The sequence below is a fragment of the Lagenorhynchus albirostris genome, chromosome 2 (assembly GCF_949774975.1).
Source record: "Lagenorhynchus albirostris chromosome 2, mLagAlb1.1, whole genome shotgun sequence".
Classification (NCBI taxonomy): Eukaryota; Metazoa; Chordata; class Mammalia; order Artiodactyla; family Delphinidae; genus Lagenorhynchus; species Lagenorhynchus albirostris.
The window spans coordinates 82405626-82424881 of record NC_083096.1 but is presented as its reverse complement, the minus strand read 5'-3'; the positions used below and the strand labels follow the sequence as shown (position 1 = coordinate 82424881).

The following is a 19256-nucleotide window of genomic DNA, read 5'->3' as shown; positions in this document are numbered from 1 at the left end:
AGATAGTCTCTTCAATAAGTGGTGCGGGGAAAACTGGACAGTTACATGTAAAAGAATGAAATTAGAACAGTCCCTAACACCATACACAAAAATAAACTCAAAATGGATTAAAGACCTAAATGTAAGGCCAGACACTATAAAAAGCTTAGCTGAAAACATAGGCAGAACACTCTTTGATATAAACTGCAGCAATATTTTTTTGGATCTGTCTCCTAGAATAATGGAAATAAAAACAAAAATAAACAAATGGCTCCTAATTAAACTTAAAAGCTTTTGCACAACAAAGGAAACCATAAACAAAATGAAAAGATAACCTACAGAATGGGAGAAAATATTTGCAAACTATGTGATAGAGAAGGGATTGAGTTCCAAAATATACAAACAACACATACAGCTCAATAAAAAAAACAAACAACCCAATCAAAAAATGCACAGAAAATCTAAATAGTCATTCTCCAATGAAGACATACAGATGGCCAATAGGCACATGAAAAAAATGCTCAATGTTGTTAATTACTAGAGAAATGCAAATCAAAACTACAATTAGGTTTCACCTCATACCAGTCAGAATGACCATCATCAAAAAGTCTACAAATAATAAATGCTGGAGAGGGTGTGGAAAAAAGGGAACTCTCCAGCACTGTTTGTGGGAATGTAAATTGGTACAGCCACTATGGGAAACAGTATGGAGTTTCCTTAAAAAACTAAAAATAGAGTAACCATATGATCCAGCAATCCCACTCCTGGGCATATATCCAGAGAAAACCATACTTTGAAAAGACACATGTACCCCAGTGTTCACTGCAGCACTATTTACAATAGCTAGGACATGGAAGCAACCTAAATGTCCATCAACAGAGAAATGGATGAAGAAGATGTGGTACATATATATAATGGAATATTACTCAGCCATAAAAAGGAACAAAACTGGTCATTTACAGAGATGTTGATAGACCTAGAGAGTGTCATACAGACCAAAGTAAGTCTGAAAGAGAAAAACAAATATCATATATTGATGCATATATATGGAATTTAGAAAAATGGTATAGATGATCTTATTTGCAAAGCAAAAATAGAGACACAGACATAGAGAACAAATGTATGGATACCAAGGGAGAAAGGGGTGGGGTGGGAGGATCTGGGAGATTGGGATTGACACATATACACTATTGATACTAGGTATAAAATAGACGACTAATGAGAACATACTATATAGCACAGGGAACTCTACTTAATGCACTGTGGTGACCTAAATGAGAAGGAAATCCAAAAAAGAGAGGATGTATGTATAGGTATAGCTGATTCATTTTGCTGTACAGCAGAAACTAACAAAACATGGTAAAGCAACTATACTCCAATAAAAATTAAGTTAAAAATAACTAAAAAATTTAATAATAAAATACCTTATTTGCCTAAAAAAAGAGAAAGAAATAACCTGAAAATTGTAGACTATGAATTATGGTTACACAACATCTTTATTTGGAAGGTAAAAGATATCTCAAACTCAACATGCCCCAAATCAAACTCCTGATCTTCCACTCCAAACTGCTCATCAAGCCCTTTGGCCTCTTAGCTGATGGCAAGTCTGCACTTGTCATCAGGTTGAGTTGAATAGGTCAAATACCCTGAAGTTATCTTTGACTACTCTTGTTTCTCATGTTCTTCTTCCAATCTGTCAGGAAATCCAAATGATTTTTTAAAACATATTTAAAATATATTTAGATATAATTATATTATATCTATTATTATATATTATAATAGATATAGATAGATAGATATAGATAGATAGATATAATATATATATTATATCTATAATTATAATTATATAATTATATATAATTATATTCTAAAATATATTTAGAATCTGATCACTTCTCACTCCCTTTACCACTACCGTCCTGGTCTGTCACTACCACCTTTTGCTAGGATTGCTTCCATAGACTCCCAACAAGTCTCCTTGTTCCTACCTTCGACCCCTTGTAGTCTATTCTAGAGAGAGCAAGTAGGAAGATCTGTTTCATCCTTAAGTCATATCATGTCTCTCTTATGCTCAGGACCTTTCAATAAGTCTGCATTTCAAACAAAACCCAGAATCATTACTACTGATCTGTGATGAGAGAACACGGATATATATATTTCAAATGAGATAACAAAATAAGGAATATTTCAGCATGCAATGATTCAGGAAATTTGCTACCCACAGATACTTTCTGAAAGAATTACTCACAAATGTCTTCCAGCTGCATTAAGAAAAAACATCCAAGACAACATGGGATATAAGTAAGAGTTAAGAAATAATAAAATTTACAATTAAGTGTAGGCAACTATTTATGCCACTTATTTATGATTAAAAAATATTACTTTACAATTGGAAATAAAATTTTTAGGCAATTTCTAAATCGGAGGTAGGAGATTTGTTGGGAGTAAGTGAAAATATGTTAAAGATTTTAACATTTTCTGTGAAATGATATTAATATTCTTTAACCCTAGCTATTACATAAAAAGGTTTAAATATGTGATTTAAAAGGATAAGTGTAACTTCTAGAAGAATATAAATAGAATGTATGACTTTTAAAAATCGCATGCTAAGAATGAGCTAAGAAAATTGAATCTAACAAAAGGAAGGAAAGGGATTAATCCTGAAGTAAAAATGTGTGTTTATAAATTTAATGGTAAGACATGGTCCCTGGCTGCCGTCTTGGATGCAGCGTCCTTTGCCTCACTTCTGCACATGGCTCGCCTGAGTTGAAGTGTTGGTGGCAGCCATTCCGCACTAGGAACTCTGGTCAGAAGAGCCGGATGCAATGCCTCTGCATGTGGCTCCCTGTGAGCAAGGGAAACCCGACTAAGCACAAAGGAAAAAAGCCGTCTCAGAGCTGTGACTGTTTTCAAGGCTATTGTTTTTCTCTGTGGAACACTACCTTTGGGGCAAAGCAAGGAAGAAGCAGGTGATTCTAATGTGCAGCACAGAAGGAGAGACACTGCAGGCCAGCATCTCCAACTCTGAAGGCACTCCAGCCGTGTGGCTCACAGGGTCTTGGTGCTCCGACTGGGTGTCAGGCCTGACCCTCTGAGGTGTGAGAGCCAAGTTCAGGACATTGGTCCACCAGAGGCCTCCTGGCTCCACATAATACCAATCAGCGAGAGCTCTCCCAGTGATCTCCGTCTCAATGCTAAGACCCAGCTCCAATCAACGACCAGCAAACTCCAGTGTTGGACATCCCATGCCAAACAACTAGCAAGATGGGAACCCCACCCATTAGCAGAGACGCCTCCTAAAATCATACTGAGTTCACAGACACCCCAAAACACACCACCAGATGTGGTCCTGCCCACCAAAAAGACAAGATTCAACTTCATCCACCAGAACACAGGCACTAGTCCCCTCCACAACGAAGCCTACAAAACCCACTGAACCAACCTTAGCCACTGGGGTCAGACACCAAAAACAACAGGAACTACAAACATGCAGCCTGCAAAAAGGAGGCCCCAAACACAGTAAGTTAAGAAAAATGAGAAGACAGAGAAATACACAGCAGATGAAGGAGCAAGGTAAAAACCCACCAGATCAAACAAATGAACAGGAGATAGGCAGTCTACCTGAAAAAGAATTCAGAGTAATGAGAGTAAAGATGATACAAAATCTTGGAAATAGAATGGAGAAAATACAAGAACCATTTAACAAGGACCTAGAAGAACTAAAGAGCAAACAAACAATGATGAACACCACAATAAATGAAATCAAAATTTCTCAGAAGGAATCAATAGCAGAATAACTGAGGCAGAAGAACAGATAAGTGACCTGGAAGATAGAAGAGTGGAAATAACTGCCACAGAGCAGAATAAAGAAAAAAGAATGAAAAGAATTGAGGACAGTCTCAGAGACCTCTGGGACAACATTAAATGCACCAACATTCAAATTATAAGGGTCCCAGAAGAAGAAGAAAAGAAAAAGAAAGGGACTGAGAAAATATTTGAAGAGACCATAGTTAAAAACTTCCTTAATATGGGAAAGGAAATAGTCAATCAAGTCCAGGAAGTGCAGAGAGTCCCATACAGGATAAATACAAGGAGAAACATGCCAAGACACATATTAATCAAATGATCAAAATTTAAATACAAAGAAAAAATATTAAAAGCAGCAAGGGAAAAACAACAAATAACATACAAAGGAATCCTCATAAGGTTAAGAGCTGATCTTACAGCAGAAATTCTGCAAGTCAGAAGGTAGTGGCAGGACATATTTAAAGTGATGAAAGGGAAAAACCAACAACCAAGATGACTCTACCCAGCAAGGATCTCATTCAGATTGCGCGGAGAAATTAAAACCTTTTCAGACAAGCAAAACCTAAGAGAATTCAGCACCACCAAACCAGCTTTACAACAAATGCTAAAGGAACTTCTCTAGGCGGGAATCACAAGAGAAGGAAAAGTCCTACATAAACAAAACAAAACAAGTATGAAAATGGTATTAGGAACATACATATTGATAATTACCTTAAATGTAAATGGATTAAATGCACCAACCAAAAGACACAGACTGGCTGAATGGATACAAAAACAAGACCTGTATATATGCTGTCTACAAGAGACCCACTTCAGACCTAATGAAACATATAGACTGAAAGTGAGGGGATGGAAAAAGATATTCCATGCAAATGGAAATCAAAAGAAAGGTGGACTAGCAATTCTCATATCAGACAAAATACACTTTAACATAAGGACTATTACAAGAGACAAAGAAGGACACTACATAATGATCAAGGGATCAATCCAAGAAGAAGATATAACAGTTTTAAATATTTATGCACCCAACATAGCAGCACCTCAATACATAAGGCAAATGCTAACAGCCATAAAAGAGGAATTTGACAGTAGCACAATCATAGTAGGGGACTTTAACACCCCACTTTCACCAATGGACAGATCAACCAAAATGAAAATAAATAAGGAAACACAAGCTTTAAATGACACCTTAAACTAGATGGACTTAATTGATATTTATAGGACATTACATCCAAAAACAACAAAACACACTTTCCTCTCAAGAGCTCATGGACCATTCTCCAGGATAGATCATACCTTGGGTCACAAATCAAGCCTTGGTAAATTTAGGAAAACTGAAATCATATCACATATCTTTTCCGACCACAACGCTATGAGACTAGATATCAATTACAGGAAAAAAAATGTAAAAAATACAAACACATGGAGGCTAAACAAAATAAGCAGGAGATCACTGAAGAAATCAAAGATGAAATCAAAAAATACCTAGGAACAAAGGACAATGAAAACATGATGACCCAAAACCTATGGGGTGCAGCAAAAGCAGTTCTAAAAGGGAAGTTTATAGCAATACAATCCTACCTCAAGAAACAAGAAACACCTCAAATAAACAACCTAAACTTACACCTAAAGTAATTAGAGAGAGAAGAACAAAAAAACCCTAAACTTAGCAGAAGGAAAGAAATCATAACTATCAGATCAGAAATAAATGAAAAAGAGATGAAGAAAACAATAACAAAGATCAATAAAACTAAAAGCTCGTTCTTTGAGAAGATAAACAAAATTGATAAACCATTACCAGACTTATCAAGAAAAAGAGGAAGAATCAACAGAATTAGAAATGAAAAAGGAGAAGTAACAACTGACACTGCAGAAATACAAAGGATCATGAGAGATTACTACATGCACCTATATGGCAATAAAATGGACAACCTGGAAGAAATGGACCAATTCTTAGAAAAGCACAACCTTCTGAGACTGAACCAGGAAGAAATAGAAAATATAAACAGACTGATCAGAAGCACTGAAATTGAAACTGTGATTAAAAATCTTCTAACAAACAAAAGCTCAGGACCAGATGGCCTCGCAGGCGAATTCTATCAAATATTTAGAGAAGAGCTAACACCTATCCTTCTCAAACTCTTCCAAAATATAGCAGAAGGAGGAACACTCCCGAACTCATTCTACAAGACCACCATCACCCTGATACCAAAACCAGACAAAGACGTTACAAAAAAAGAAAACTACAAGCCAATATCACTCTTGAACATAGATGGAAAAATCCTCAACAAAATACTAGCAAACAGAATCCAGCTGCACATTAAAAGGATCACGATGATCAAGTGGGGTTTGTCCGAGGAATGCAAGAATTCTTTAATATATGCAAATCAATCAATGTGATACACCATATTAACAAATTGAAAGACGAAAACCATATAATAATCTCAATAGATGCAGAAAAAGCTTTCAACAAAATTCAACACCCATTTATGATTAAAAAAACTCTCCAGAAAGTAGTCATAGAGGGAACTTACATCAACATAATAAAGGCCATATATGACAAACCCACAGCCAACATTGTTCTCAATGGTAAAAAACTGAAACCATGTCCACTAAGATTAGGAACAAGGTTGCTCACTCTCACCAGTATTATTCATAGTTTGGAAGTTTTAGCCACAGGAATCAGAGAAGAAAATGAAATAAAAGGAATCTAAATTGGAAAAGAAGTAAAGCTGTCACTGTTTGCAGAGGACATGATACTATACATACAGCATCGTAAAGATGCTACCAGAAAACTACTAGAGCTAAGCAATGAATATGGTAAAGTAGCAGGGTACAAAATTAATGCACAGAAATCTCTTGCATTCGTATACACTAATGATGAAAAATCTGAAAGAGAAATTAAGCAAATGCTCCCATGTACCACTGCAACAAAAAGAACAAAATACCTAGGAATAAACCTACCTAAGGAGACAAAATACCTATAGCAGAAAACTATAAGACACTGATGAAAGAAAGTAAAGATGATACAAACAGATGGAGAGATATACCATGTTCTTGGATTGGAAGAATCAACATTGTGAAAATGACTATACTACCCAAAGCAATCTACAGAGTCAATGCAATCCCTATCAAACTATCAATGGCATTTTTCACAGAACTAGAAGAAAAAATATCACAATTTGCTTGGAGACACAAAAGACCCTGAAGAGCCAAAGCAATCTTGAGAAAGTAAAATGGAGCTGGAGGAATCAGGCTCCCAGACTTCAGGCTGTACTACAAGGCTGCAGTAATCAAGACAGTATGGTACTGGTACAAAAACAAATATAGATCAATGGAACAGGCTAGAAAGCCCAGAGAGAAACCCATGCACATACAGTCACCTTATGTTTGATAAAGGAGGCAAGAATATACAATGAAGAAAAGACAGCCTATTCAATAAGTGGTGCTGGGAAAACTGGACAGCTACATGTAAAAGAATGAAATTAGAACACTCGCTAACACCATACACAAAAGCCAACTCAAAATGGATTAAAGACCTAAATGTAAGGCCAGACACTATCAAACTCTTAGAGGAAAACATAGGCAGAACACTCTATGACATAAATCACAGCAAGATCCTTTTTGACCCACCTCCTAGAGAAATGGAAATAAAAACAAAAATAAACAAATGGCACCTAATGAAACTTAAAAGCTTTTGCACAGCAAAGAAAACCAGAAACAAGATGAAAAGACAACCCTCAGAATGGGAGAAAATATGTGCAAATGAAGCAACTGACAAAAGGATTAATCTCCAAAATTTACAAGCAGCTCATGCAGCTCAATATGAAAAAAACAAACAATCCAATCCAAAAATGGGCAGAAGACCTAAATAGACATTTCTTCATAGAAGATATACAGATTGCCAACAAGTACATGAGAGGATGCTCAACATCACTAATCATCAGAGAAATGAAAATCAGAACTATAATGAGGTATCACCTTATACCAGTCAGAATGGCCATCATCAAAAAATCTACAAGCAGTAAATGCTGGAGAGGGTGTGGAGAAAAGGGAACCCTCTTGCATTGTTGGTGGGAATGTAAATTGATACAGCCACTATGGAGAACAGTATGGAGGTTCCTTAAAAAACTAAAAATAGAACTACCATACAACCCAGCAATCCCACTACTGGGCATACACCCTGAGAAAACCATAATTCAAAAAGAGAAATGGACCGTAATGTTCATTGCAGCACTATTTACAATAGCCAGGACGTGGAAGCAAGCTAAGTGTTCATCGAGAGCTGAATGGATAAAGAAGACATGGCACATATATACAATGGAATATTACCCAGCCATAAAAAGAAACAAAATTGAGTTATTTGTAGTGAGGTGGATGGACCTAGAGTCAGTCATACAGAGTGAAGTAAGTCAGAAAGAGAAAAACAAATACCGTATGCTAACACATATATATGGAATCTAAAAAAATAAAGAGGTTCTGAAGAACGTAGAGGCAGGACAGGAACAAAAACTCAAATGTAGATAATGGACTTGAGGACACAGGAAGGGGGAAGGGTAAGCTGAGACGAAGTGAGAGAGTGGCATGGACATATATACACTACCAAATGTAAAATAGATAGCTAGTGGGAAGCAGCTGCATAGCACAGGGAGATCAGCTCGGTGCTTTGTGACCACCTAGAGGGGTGGGGTAAGGAGTGTGGAAGGGAGACGCCAAAGGGAGGAGATATGGGGATATATGTATATGTATATGTATAGCTGATTCACTTTGTTATAAAGCAGAAACTAACACACCATTGTAAAGCAATTATACTTCAATAAAGACGTTAAAATAAATAAATAAGTAAATAAATAAATAAATAGAAATCCCAAAGAGTCTAATAACCATGACAGAAGTTGTATCAGTAATTAAACATCATCCCAAGTCCAGATATTCTTATTTGGAAGTTTTACCATATGCCAAAGGAACATATATCTTAGTCTTGCACAAACTCATTCAGAAAATCAAAAAATAGAAATGAAAAAGGAGAACATCCACCCATTAACTTACGAGGCTAATAAAATCCCAATACGAAAGCCAGACAAGAACGTTTAAAGAAAGGAAAATTATAGCTGAGTCTTACCCACGAATACAGGTCCAAATATTGTAAATAATCTATTAGCAAACCTAATGCAGTAATTTATAAAAAAAGATAACATAATGGACAAATTGGATTTTCACAGGAATAAGGTTGAACACTAGGATATCGATTAATAAAATTCAGCACTTTAACGAATAAAAAAGAACACCTAAATTGATGTAGAAAAATCATTTGATATGATTTAATAGTTACTTATGATTAAGAACTCAGAGCAAACTAGTAACAGGAGGAACTTTTCTAACCTAATAAGGAGTATTTACATAAACCCTACAGCAGAAAAACAAAAGCAAAAACATACTTAATAGATGAATATTCAAAACCTAGAGCAAGACAAGGATGTTCTCAAAATTGTATTGGAAGTCCTAGTCGGCAAAGAAATGAAAAATACAATTACTGGAATGAGAAACAAAACAAAGAAAAGCACAGTTTAAGATATTAGCTTGGTACATCTGTTGCGTGGCTTAATTTTGAAAAATCATCTCATGACTTTAAAATGTGTGTTCCCATGTATGCACACAACCTATTTCCCCAATTATTCTATAGGACCATGTTCGTCCTATCTTTCTGTATCCCTTAGGACTAAAACAATTCTATACAAATAATAAATACTGAATATACATTAACCAGTATTGAAAAATAATGAAAAGTCCTCATTATTAATAAGGAGAGAAAGCAAAATTTTAAGTTAGCAATGGAATAAGGATCTGGGAAGAAAAAAAATCGCTGATTCCTAGAGGCCTCAGTTTGCTGGGAACCTGACTTCATGTGCCACTCAGCTGCCCTACTTTTGAGTCTTCCCTAGATCAAGTGGAGTTACCACAAACCAGCATGCAGAATGTCATGTTTTGTAGTTCCTACTTTAAATCTTTCAGAGGCTGTTTTATTGGAGTCTAAATGAATCAAATGTAATTTAGTAATATCCCCACTAGATTCAATGGGATAGGGAATGACATCTGTCTTCCTTGGGGAGATAGTTTCAATGCCTATCACAGTGCCTGGCACACACATTCAACTTGGTGAGTTGAATTGAATCTATAGTATCACACAAATGTTTTTATCAAGTTTAACCACCCAGCTTAGGCTATAAGAACTAAAAACTAGGTAACTAGCAAACTAAGCTAAGACAACTAACTAACCAAACTATCTAAGTTGGTTACCTGAATCCAACATTAGAGTGAAGAGCAATGTTCCAATGTTCACAGTGCAGACGTTGCAAATTCATTGGATTATGAAAGACCAACAGTAAAGCGTTATCTTGGGTGTGGTAATAAGAATCAATACACTTGTATTGCTGATTGGCTTCTTGAAGAACCTGAAAATCAAAACAAATCCATTGTTGTGTCTTTTTATCCCAAGAGAAGGGTCTCCTGCTAGGGCATTTCTCTGCCCCCTTCTTTTTCTCCACTTATCTCCATGATGTTAGTCAAGGTGAGAGCATAGATGGCAGACGTTTTCAGGAGCATTTTAGCAACTTTTAAAGAAAAACAAATCCTAGGCTCCAGGCATAGAGGCATTTGCTCAAGTGTTCTTCATTAACGCTGGGAGATAATAATTAAGTCTAGGAGTTTTTTATTTAACGTTTTCCATGCCTTCATATAGATCATCTCATTTTGTCATCACAAAAGCCCCAGATAAATAGGTATGATTATTTTTTCCATTTCAAAATATTAAAAGCTGCATTTTTCAGCATCAGTTGTGGCCAAGAGGGGATAAGATACTCGTCCAAGAATATGGAGTCCCTAAGTTCTGGTGCCAGGGCTCATACCAGTCTTTTGACTCTACATGTCACATTTCACACTCCACACAGTGCTCTCCACTACACCACGCTGTAGTACAGAGACATGCTGTGAGCGGTCCTCCTGATATTGTTTCCACATGACTTCTATCCCTGGCCCTTTCCAAAACATTCTGTCTTCAGCATTGCAATTGCAGCCACAAACAGAGGGGCAGAGTAGGCAGCTCGCTGTCCTGTTGCCTTTTCCTCATGCCAATCAACATAAAGAAATATATGCATAGGGAAAGCAATTAGACAGCTGTGGGTTTTTGTTTTCCTTGTCTATATCAATTCGGTGGTGGCAGCTTTCTGTTCTCTACCTTTCAGATGATCTGAAGGCATGGAATTGCACATTATGTCAGGAAAGGACTGTTTTACTTTTGCTTTCAATTTTACACTGGTAGCATAACTAAAATAATATATGTACTTCCCCAATCTAGTCCCCTCTATGAGTGTCTTTATGAAGTGGCATTTAAATTTTTACATCTGTTCCCTGAGAGCCAATACAAGAAACACACATGTGGTAAATATTTTTGCATTTAAAAAATTTTGCTATGTGGGGTGCTATCCATTACTTTACTTTTTTTGGCAAATTCCTTTCATATTTTAAGTCCAAAAAACAAATATTTTTATTTCTGATGAACCTGTATTCTTCCTTGTATTAGAGAGCTCCACAATCTTTGTGTTTCCACATTTACTTTGACTGCTGGGGTAGACATCTATTAAGTATGTTTTTGTTTTTGTTTTGTTTGCTGTAGGGTTTATGTAACCTATTACTCCTTATTAGGTTAGAAAAGTTCCTCCTGTTACTAGTTTGCTCTGAGTTCTTAATCATTAGTGACTATTAAATCATATCAAATGATTTTTCTGCATCAATGTAGGTGTTCTTTTTTATTCTTTAATCTGTTAAAGTGCTAAATTTTATTAATATTCTAGTGTTCAACCTTACATTCCTGTGAAAATTCAAATTGTACATTATGTTTTCTTTTTTTTTTTTATAAATTACTGCATTTGGTTTGCTAATAGCACTAAGTTTCTCAGAGCTGTAGTTGTTCTTAATATTTGATAAGCTTTCATACAATGTATTTCCTGTCCTTTTTAAAAACTTGGCCACAGCACTGTAAATCAACTATACTCCAATAAAATAAATTTTAAACACTTGGCTTTTACCTATTTTTCTGCATTAATATTGTTATTCTCATTAACTACTTTTCTCATTAAAAATGAAGACCTACTATGTGCCAGGCACCATGTAGGTTCTAGAAAAACAAAATGAACAAGATAGGTAAGATTTTTCTCCAAAATCTGACTAAGATTTTTCTAGAGAATTCTGGAGTTCAGAGATGTGTGTCTAAGAAGATGAAATTGATGGAACATCTGATATGGACAGAAGGGATTGGCATGGACCAAGAGTGGAGCAGGCTGATGACTAGGAGGATATTACAGTAGATGGAGAGGATGGTACTTGAATTAAAGTAGGAGCAGTGGAGATGGTGAAGAGCTTGAAGATATATTTTGAGGTTATACCCTCAAAACTTGATGGATCAGACATGCAGGACAAAGGAAAAGCTGAAGTAAGGAATGACTCTTAGCCTTTTGGCTTGATGGTGACATTTTCTGAGATGGATGAGGGGAGAAACATGCGTAGGTGGGAAAATTATCTGCTTCATGTGGGACACTAAATATTTAAGAGGCCTATCAGAAATTCAAGTGGAATTTAGAGGTAGGGACAGTAATGTGGAGCTCAAGATAGAGATAATTTGGAAGATAAAATTCTATGAGTCATTAGGGTTAGACATATATAATAGATGAAATCATTAAAAGAATGTTTACAGAGGAAAGAAGACAATTCAGGACTGAGACTTGAGGCACTTCAATATTTAGATATTAGGTGGAGGAGAAGTATTAGACAAAATTCCAAATGGAGCACTGAGGAGGAATCCAGTATGGTGTCTTGGAAACCAAGAGCGAAGAGTGTATCACAGGGAATGGACCAGCTTTGTTGATGAAAAGGTCAAGGAAGATGAACAGAGATAAGTGTTCATTTAGGTTTGGCAGGACAATTATGTGTGACCTTGAAAAGTGAAGCTTCATGGAGTGGGAAGGACAGAGCTAAATCGAAATAGTCTGAAGTGAACTTCCAGTTAAAAATGGAAGATTAAACACATGTACTCCCTAACCCCTCAGTAAAGGGACTGTAAAAATTTTGAGTTTTAATATCACAAAGTTGAAGGCCACAGAAGAGGAGACAAAAGCAACAGCGTTTTAGAAGGTAGAAAGCAGAAGGATAAGTGGTAACAGATTTAGCAGAACATGGAAAGCCAAATCCTAAGAGTAGTTTTAAGAGAGACCAGACGGAACTTTTATCTGTGTGCAGAAATACAGAAAGGCTCAAGAAATGGCAGAGTGAGGTACCTCTGAAAGTGGAGTGAAAGTGGCATTGAAAATAGGGAGTCTTTTAAGAAGCCTCAACAGTCCTGAGCAGCCGGGGGACTGTCCATCTCCCACCTCAGCAGAAGGGAGATTTATTACCAACACAAGGTGACCCTGTGGATTCTAAGAAGAGGGACCCTAGGCACCACTGAAGGAGGCCTATACCACAGAAAAAAGAGAATTCTGTAAAAGTCTAAATTGGCATGGTCCAAGAGAAATATAAGGTAAGCCACAAATGTGAGCCATGTGTGTAATATAAAATTTTATAGTAGCCATATTTTATAGTAGCCATATTTTTAAAGAGGTAAAATTATAACTGTATATTTTATTTAACCTAATATGTCAAAAATATATTATCATTTCAATATGTAATCAATGTAAAAATTGCTAATGAAATGTATCACCTTCTTTTTCAACTAAATCCTTAAAAATCTGGTGTGCACAGCATTTATATAGCTATACTTATGTAGTGTATAGCCTACTTACAGCCCATCTCACTTTAACTCGCAACATTTCAAGTACTCAGAAGCTACATGTGACTAGTGATTACCACATTGGACAACGCAGATCTGGAGGCTGAGTGGGAAGACACCTTAAACTCTTTCCCTCTATCACTCAGCTCCTAAAACCCTGACTGGTAAGTTATATCTTGAAGACAGGAGATTAGATTTTTCTTTTTTTACTGGAGACTCTAAATGGCCCAAGAATACAGAACTAATACTTTAACACTGATGGGTCTCCCAAGAAAACTCCCCAGCCAAATTACCCAACAACGAAGTCCAGTTGTTGACAACTTCCCTCTACCCTGACCTCAGGTAGCACTTCCTATCACATTTTTAGTGTCTCATTAATATGAACAAAGAGGCAAACACCACTAGATATTATTCTCCAATATGAAAAATGAAGATCTCCCCTCCTCTCCCCCAAAAAACAAAAAGTTAAAAAAAATTTGAGGAAAAGAGACAATGCAGGGAGAAGACACTATGACTTCAAAGGACTTTAATATCCTCATAGAGATAAGAGAAGATATGGTACCAGGGAATGTGAACAGTGTGCTCTATAAAGGTAATTTTTAATTATAAATAGAACTTAAAGAAATTAACATTATAACAACAGACACAGAAGACCCAATAGAAAAACTGAATGAAAGCAGAGCCATATTTCCAGAATAAGAAGAAAAGGTGTTGTAAACTAGGAGGGAAAAGGTAAAGAAACTGGAAGTTCAGTCCAGGAAGTCCAATACCAGAATAATAGGAGTTTCAGGAAGAAAGACTAAAGAAAACAGAGGGGAGATGATTTAGAGTGATGATGGTATAACATTTCCCAGAATATAAAGACAGGAGTCTCTGGATTATACTGGGCTCCCCAGTACAATATGAGGAATAGAACCACATACCAAGGCACATCAACAGGAAATCTAGAACACTGGAACAAAGAGAAAATCTTAAAAACCTTACAGAGAGAGAAAAAAAAAAACAGACTAAAGTGATCAGGAATCAGAATTTCATTCTTTTTTCTCAAGGACAATCTGGAAAGCTAAAAGACTATTGAAGAATGCCTTCAAAATGTCAAAGGGAAATACTTTTTTTTTTTTTTTTTTGCGGTACGCGGGCCTCTCACTGTTGTGGCCTCTCCCGTTGCGGAGCACAGGCTCTGGATGCGCAGGCTCAGCGGCCATGGTTCTCGGGCCTAGCCTCTCCAAGGCATGTGGGATCTTCTTGGACCGGGGTGCGAACCCGTGTCCCCTGCATCGGCAGGCGGACTCTCAACCACTGCGCCACCAGGGAAGCCCGGGAAAATACCCTTTAACTTAGCATTTTATGTAAAGCCAAACTGGCAGTCAAATGTAAGGATAGAATTAAGATACTTTCAAACATCCAATGCCTCAAAAATTTATGGAAGCAACTTGAAGAGACGGTTCCCTACAAAAAGAGTAACCCAAGAGAGAGGACAACATGGGATTCAGAGGACAGAGTATCTAACTGGAAATAGAGGCAAAGGATGTGGCCATTATAGTGAAGGGAGATCGCAGGACCACAGCTGTGCAGCAGGCTTTCTCTGAAAATTGGTAGAATTTTCTTTGCTGCTTTGTAGCTTCTGGCAGTGGCCATCAATCCTTGGTGTATTTTGGCTTGCATCTGCATCATTCTAATCTCTGCCTCTCTGGTCACAAAATATTCTCCCTGTGTCTCTTTGTCTTTACTTGGTATTTTCTTCTTCTTACAAGGACGTCAGTCATATTTGATTACAGCTCACCATAATGCCCTCATCCTAACTTGATTTCATCTTTTAGACACCCTAATTCCAAATAAGGTAACACTTTTAGGTCCTGGTGTAAGGATTCTAAAAATTCTTTTCGGGGACACTGTTCAACACATAACAATCCACACTGTGGCCTCTCAAATTCATATCCTCCCGATATGTAAAATATATTCACCCAATCCCAATATCCCTCAAAGTTTTAACCCTTTCCAGCATCAACTCTAAGGCCCAAATTTTACCTAAATATCTTCAAAATCAATTATGGGTGAGACTCAGTTCCTGGTCCCTCCTTGGGCAAAATTCCTATTCATGTGTGACCCTGTGAACCCAGAAGACAAGTAGAGGGCAAGCAGAGGTTGAGAGCACACAGGAAAGGCATTGCTTAGACAACAAAATTGATAGAATACCTGTTAGGTCTGAATGGATTGAAAGGAGATTTACTCTTTGGTAGAGAATTTGGGGGGTAGTAATGATAAATGAATAACAAACTAAACAAATGAAAAGGAAATGTAATCATAGAATACTATACAGTTCAGTTGTGAATAGTTTTTATATAATTGAAATAAGGTAAATCTTGAAATCTAACCAAAAATTATGATATAGTTAACAGTGTTGGAGAATGGCAAGGAGAAATGCTGCTGTGAGTGTAGGAGTGTATGAATGAATGTATGTGCACATGTGTGTGTGTGTGTGTGTGTGTGTGTGTGTGTATGTGTCTGAGTGTGTGTTATATGGGGGGTGGGCAAGCTGTCTTCTCAAGAAGGAGTTAATTGATGATGATGCCCCAAACTAAAACTAAGACTAAATATACTTGTTACTGAGAGACAATTAAGTAACAAAAGAAACAGGTAAATACCTGGAAGATTTTTACCTCTGGGAATTCTGGCATGGGAGTGGGTGGGAGCTGTTATTTTTCGTAAGACTCTTTATACAATTTTTTGGCTTTAAAAATATGTGGATGATTATGGAGAACAGTATGGAGGTTCCTTAAAAAACTAAAAATAGAACTACCATACAATCCAGCAACCCCACTACTGGGCATATACCCTGAGAAAACCATAATTTGAAAAGAGTCGTGTACCACAATGTTCACTGCAGCACTATTTACAATAGCCAGGACATGGAAGCAACCTAAATGTCCATCAACAGATGAATGGATAAAGGAGATGTAGCATAGATATACAATGGAATATTACTCAGCCATAAAAAGAAATGAAATTGAGTTATTTGTAGTGAGGTGGATGGGCCTAGAGTCTGTCATACAGAGTGAAGTAAGTCAGAAAGAGAAAAACAAATACCGTATGCTAACACATATATATGGAATCTAAAAAAAAAAAAAAAAGGTTCTGAAGAACCTAGGGTCAGGACAGGAATAAAGACACAGACGTAGAGAATGGATTTGAGGACATGGGGAGGGGGATGGGTAAGCTGGGACGACGCGAGAGAGTGGCATGGACATATATACACTACCAAATGTAAAACAGATAGCTAGTGGGAAGCAGCTGCATAGCACAGGGAGATCAGCTTGGTGCTTTGTGACCACACAGAAGGGTGGGATAGGGAGGGTGGGAGGGAGGCTCAAGAGGGAGGAGATATGGGGATATATGTATATGTATAGCTGATTCACTTTGTTATAAAGCAGAAAGTAACACACCATTGTAAAGCAATTATACTCCAATAAAGATGTTAAAAAAATGTGGATGTAAAACTTTGATAAAAATAAAATTGAAATTAAAAAGATAAAACAAAAGAGTACAGGTTTTTGCATAAAACGTAAAAGCAACAAAAAGCTCATTTTAGCGTTACTCATTATTTTGCATAGTGGTTAAGGGCACAAGTTCTGGGGCTGGATTTCTTGGGCTCGTATCTTGCTTCTCTCACTCATCAGCCATGTGACCTTGGACAAAAGTTACTGTTGGTCAAGGTGCCTCAGTTTCCTACTATTTAAATAGTTTCTACTTCACAGGATTACTGAAGAGATTAAATAAGCTAATAATACATATTAATCATTGACTAGCATATGGTAAGTGCTCAGTAAATGTTAGCTATCACAACTTCCATTGACCTGTTAATTGTATCAGAAAATACTTGGAAATGTTGCGAAAACTGAAGAGAATTGACAGGCAATATGGGGGAAAATAAGGTTGCTTCCCAATGTCTTACTTTTATTACTATGTTTTTTTAAAAAAAAATGTGCAACAGTCATGCATATATTTTTTTTTCCTTAAAAGACTTTATAAAAAACATCCTTTTAGAAAGTATATTTTAAACTATTTTGGGCATGCAAAGCTCAATCTGGGATTAAACTCACTTTATAGGTGAAGTAAATGGGAGTATTGATCTGAACTAGATCTGAGAGTGACCTGGAAGTGAACTGTTCTAAATCACACCATGCCTCTCCAGGCCCATCTGACCATCTTCCAGAGACTCACAGACCATTAATACCTGAAGCAGAACTTCTGGCTTAAAATGTTCAGTAAAACTCCAGTCCATTAGATTGCGTTGCTGCATTTTCTTTATGTCCTCTAACTCTGCTTCCACAGTCATCTTCTTGGGTTTCTAAAAAAATCATAGGAATCCAATTTCAGCCTTAATTTGTTTAAGTCCAAATGGAGCCCTCTTGGACTCCATCAACTAACCAGCATGCACTCCATCTAATTGGGGAAATCTGCATATGTATAAATCCATATGGCAACACTTTAAGAGAACTGCTGCCAGAAAGAGTATGCCTTTGACTTTTTTTTCATGGGCAACATAATCTAAATATTTTTATTGTTAGGTTATACTCTTCTGAGTCCTGTTAGCAATTATAGGCAGGTTTTCTGAACTCACTTCAAGACAGCATTAGTTCTACATGGCTGTATGGTCAGCAGGTGTTCGTGACGTTGCCAAGCCACACTGTCTAGAGAGGAGCATGGAGCCTGGAAGTTTTGCTTGAGCGGCTGGTGAAATTAACTCCTTTCTCTCCAGTTGGAGCTGGTCAGGGGATGTCTGAATAATCCCTTCTCCTCTAGCATCAGCATTCTCCTGCTAAGCTTCTCTCTCTCCTTTTTTTAGTTCATGGTTTTCTCAGATCATCTTACTCGCATCTACACATTTATAATAATAATTTCCTACCTTTTCAAGAGGATCAGCATTTGTGACCGCTTTATCTTTGATCTCATTGTTCATGGTCCGCTCTGTAAATCAAAGACACCAACATCCAGTTGTGTTTGGGCTTTGTTCTCATTTTAGTCAACGCTGTGCATTTTTGTTGCCATATGATCTAGGTTTCTGTGCTGAAAAGGTAATTCCTAAAAGGCATGTTTCATGCCTCCAAAAAGGTGTCTGTGTCAATAATTCTATATCAGTGTCTACCTAGGAAAGTTATGCTAAGCCCTTTGAAAAGAACCCAGCTTCCTATACAATACATTCCTAAATCATGTTAGATAGTCTGCCTTCAGACTGTATGGCTCACTTCTAACAATGTACCTTTACCTTACAAGCTGCAAATATTTACTGATTAAACTATGTCATCTGCTCACTACACACTGTTGTGTCTTGTCATGCTGGCAGCTATCACAAAGGCTTTTCAAACTTCTTGGTCATATCTTATGGGTGACAAACTAGGACAGGGGCAGGGGATGTATGGAAAGGATAACTACCAGATAAAGGCAACTCCTACCAGAAAAAATAATACTATATACCATCTTGTAGAGTTTTTCCATTCATTCATTGTTTATTAATTTTAAACCCATTTAATGGGCATCTGCAGACTTATAGAGTTTTAAAAAGTTAGTTAAATGAATGAAATGAATCAGGAGCTGGACTCCACTGCCCCATACCATGGACCAATGTGAGTCACGCACATTAGTTCTCCCT

The 19256-nt window shown here is 36.9% G+C and overlaps 1 protein-coding gene across 1 annotated transcript in view; it reads right to left on the bottom strand.

The window, feature by feature from the left end:
* Positions 1 to 19256, bottom strand: part of SPAG17 (sperm associated antigen 17) — a 228121-nt gene that overhangs the window by 113705 nt on the left and 95160 nt on the right. The window contains 3 exon segments of the mRNA XM_060141888.1: positions 10084 to 10238; positions 17841 to 17954; positions 18513 to 18574. Of these exon segments, the coding sequence (XP_059997871.1) occupies positions 10084 to 10238; positions 17841 to 17954; positions 18513 to 18574 (331 nt within the window).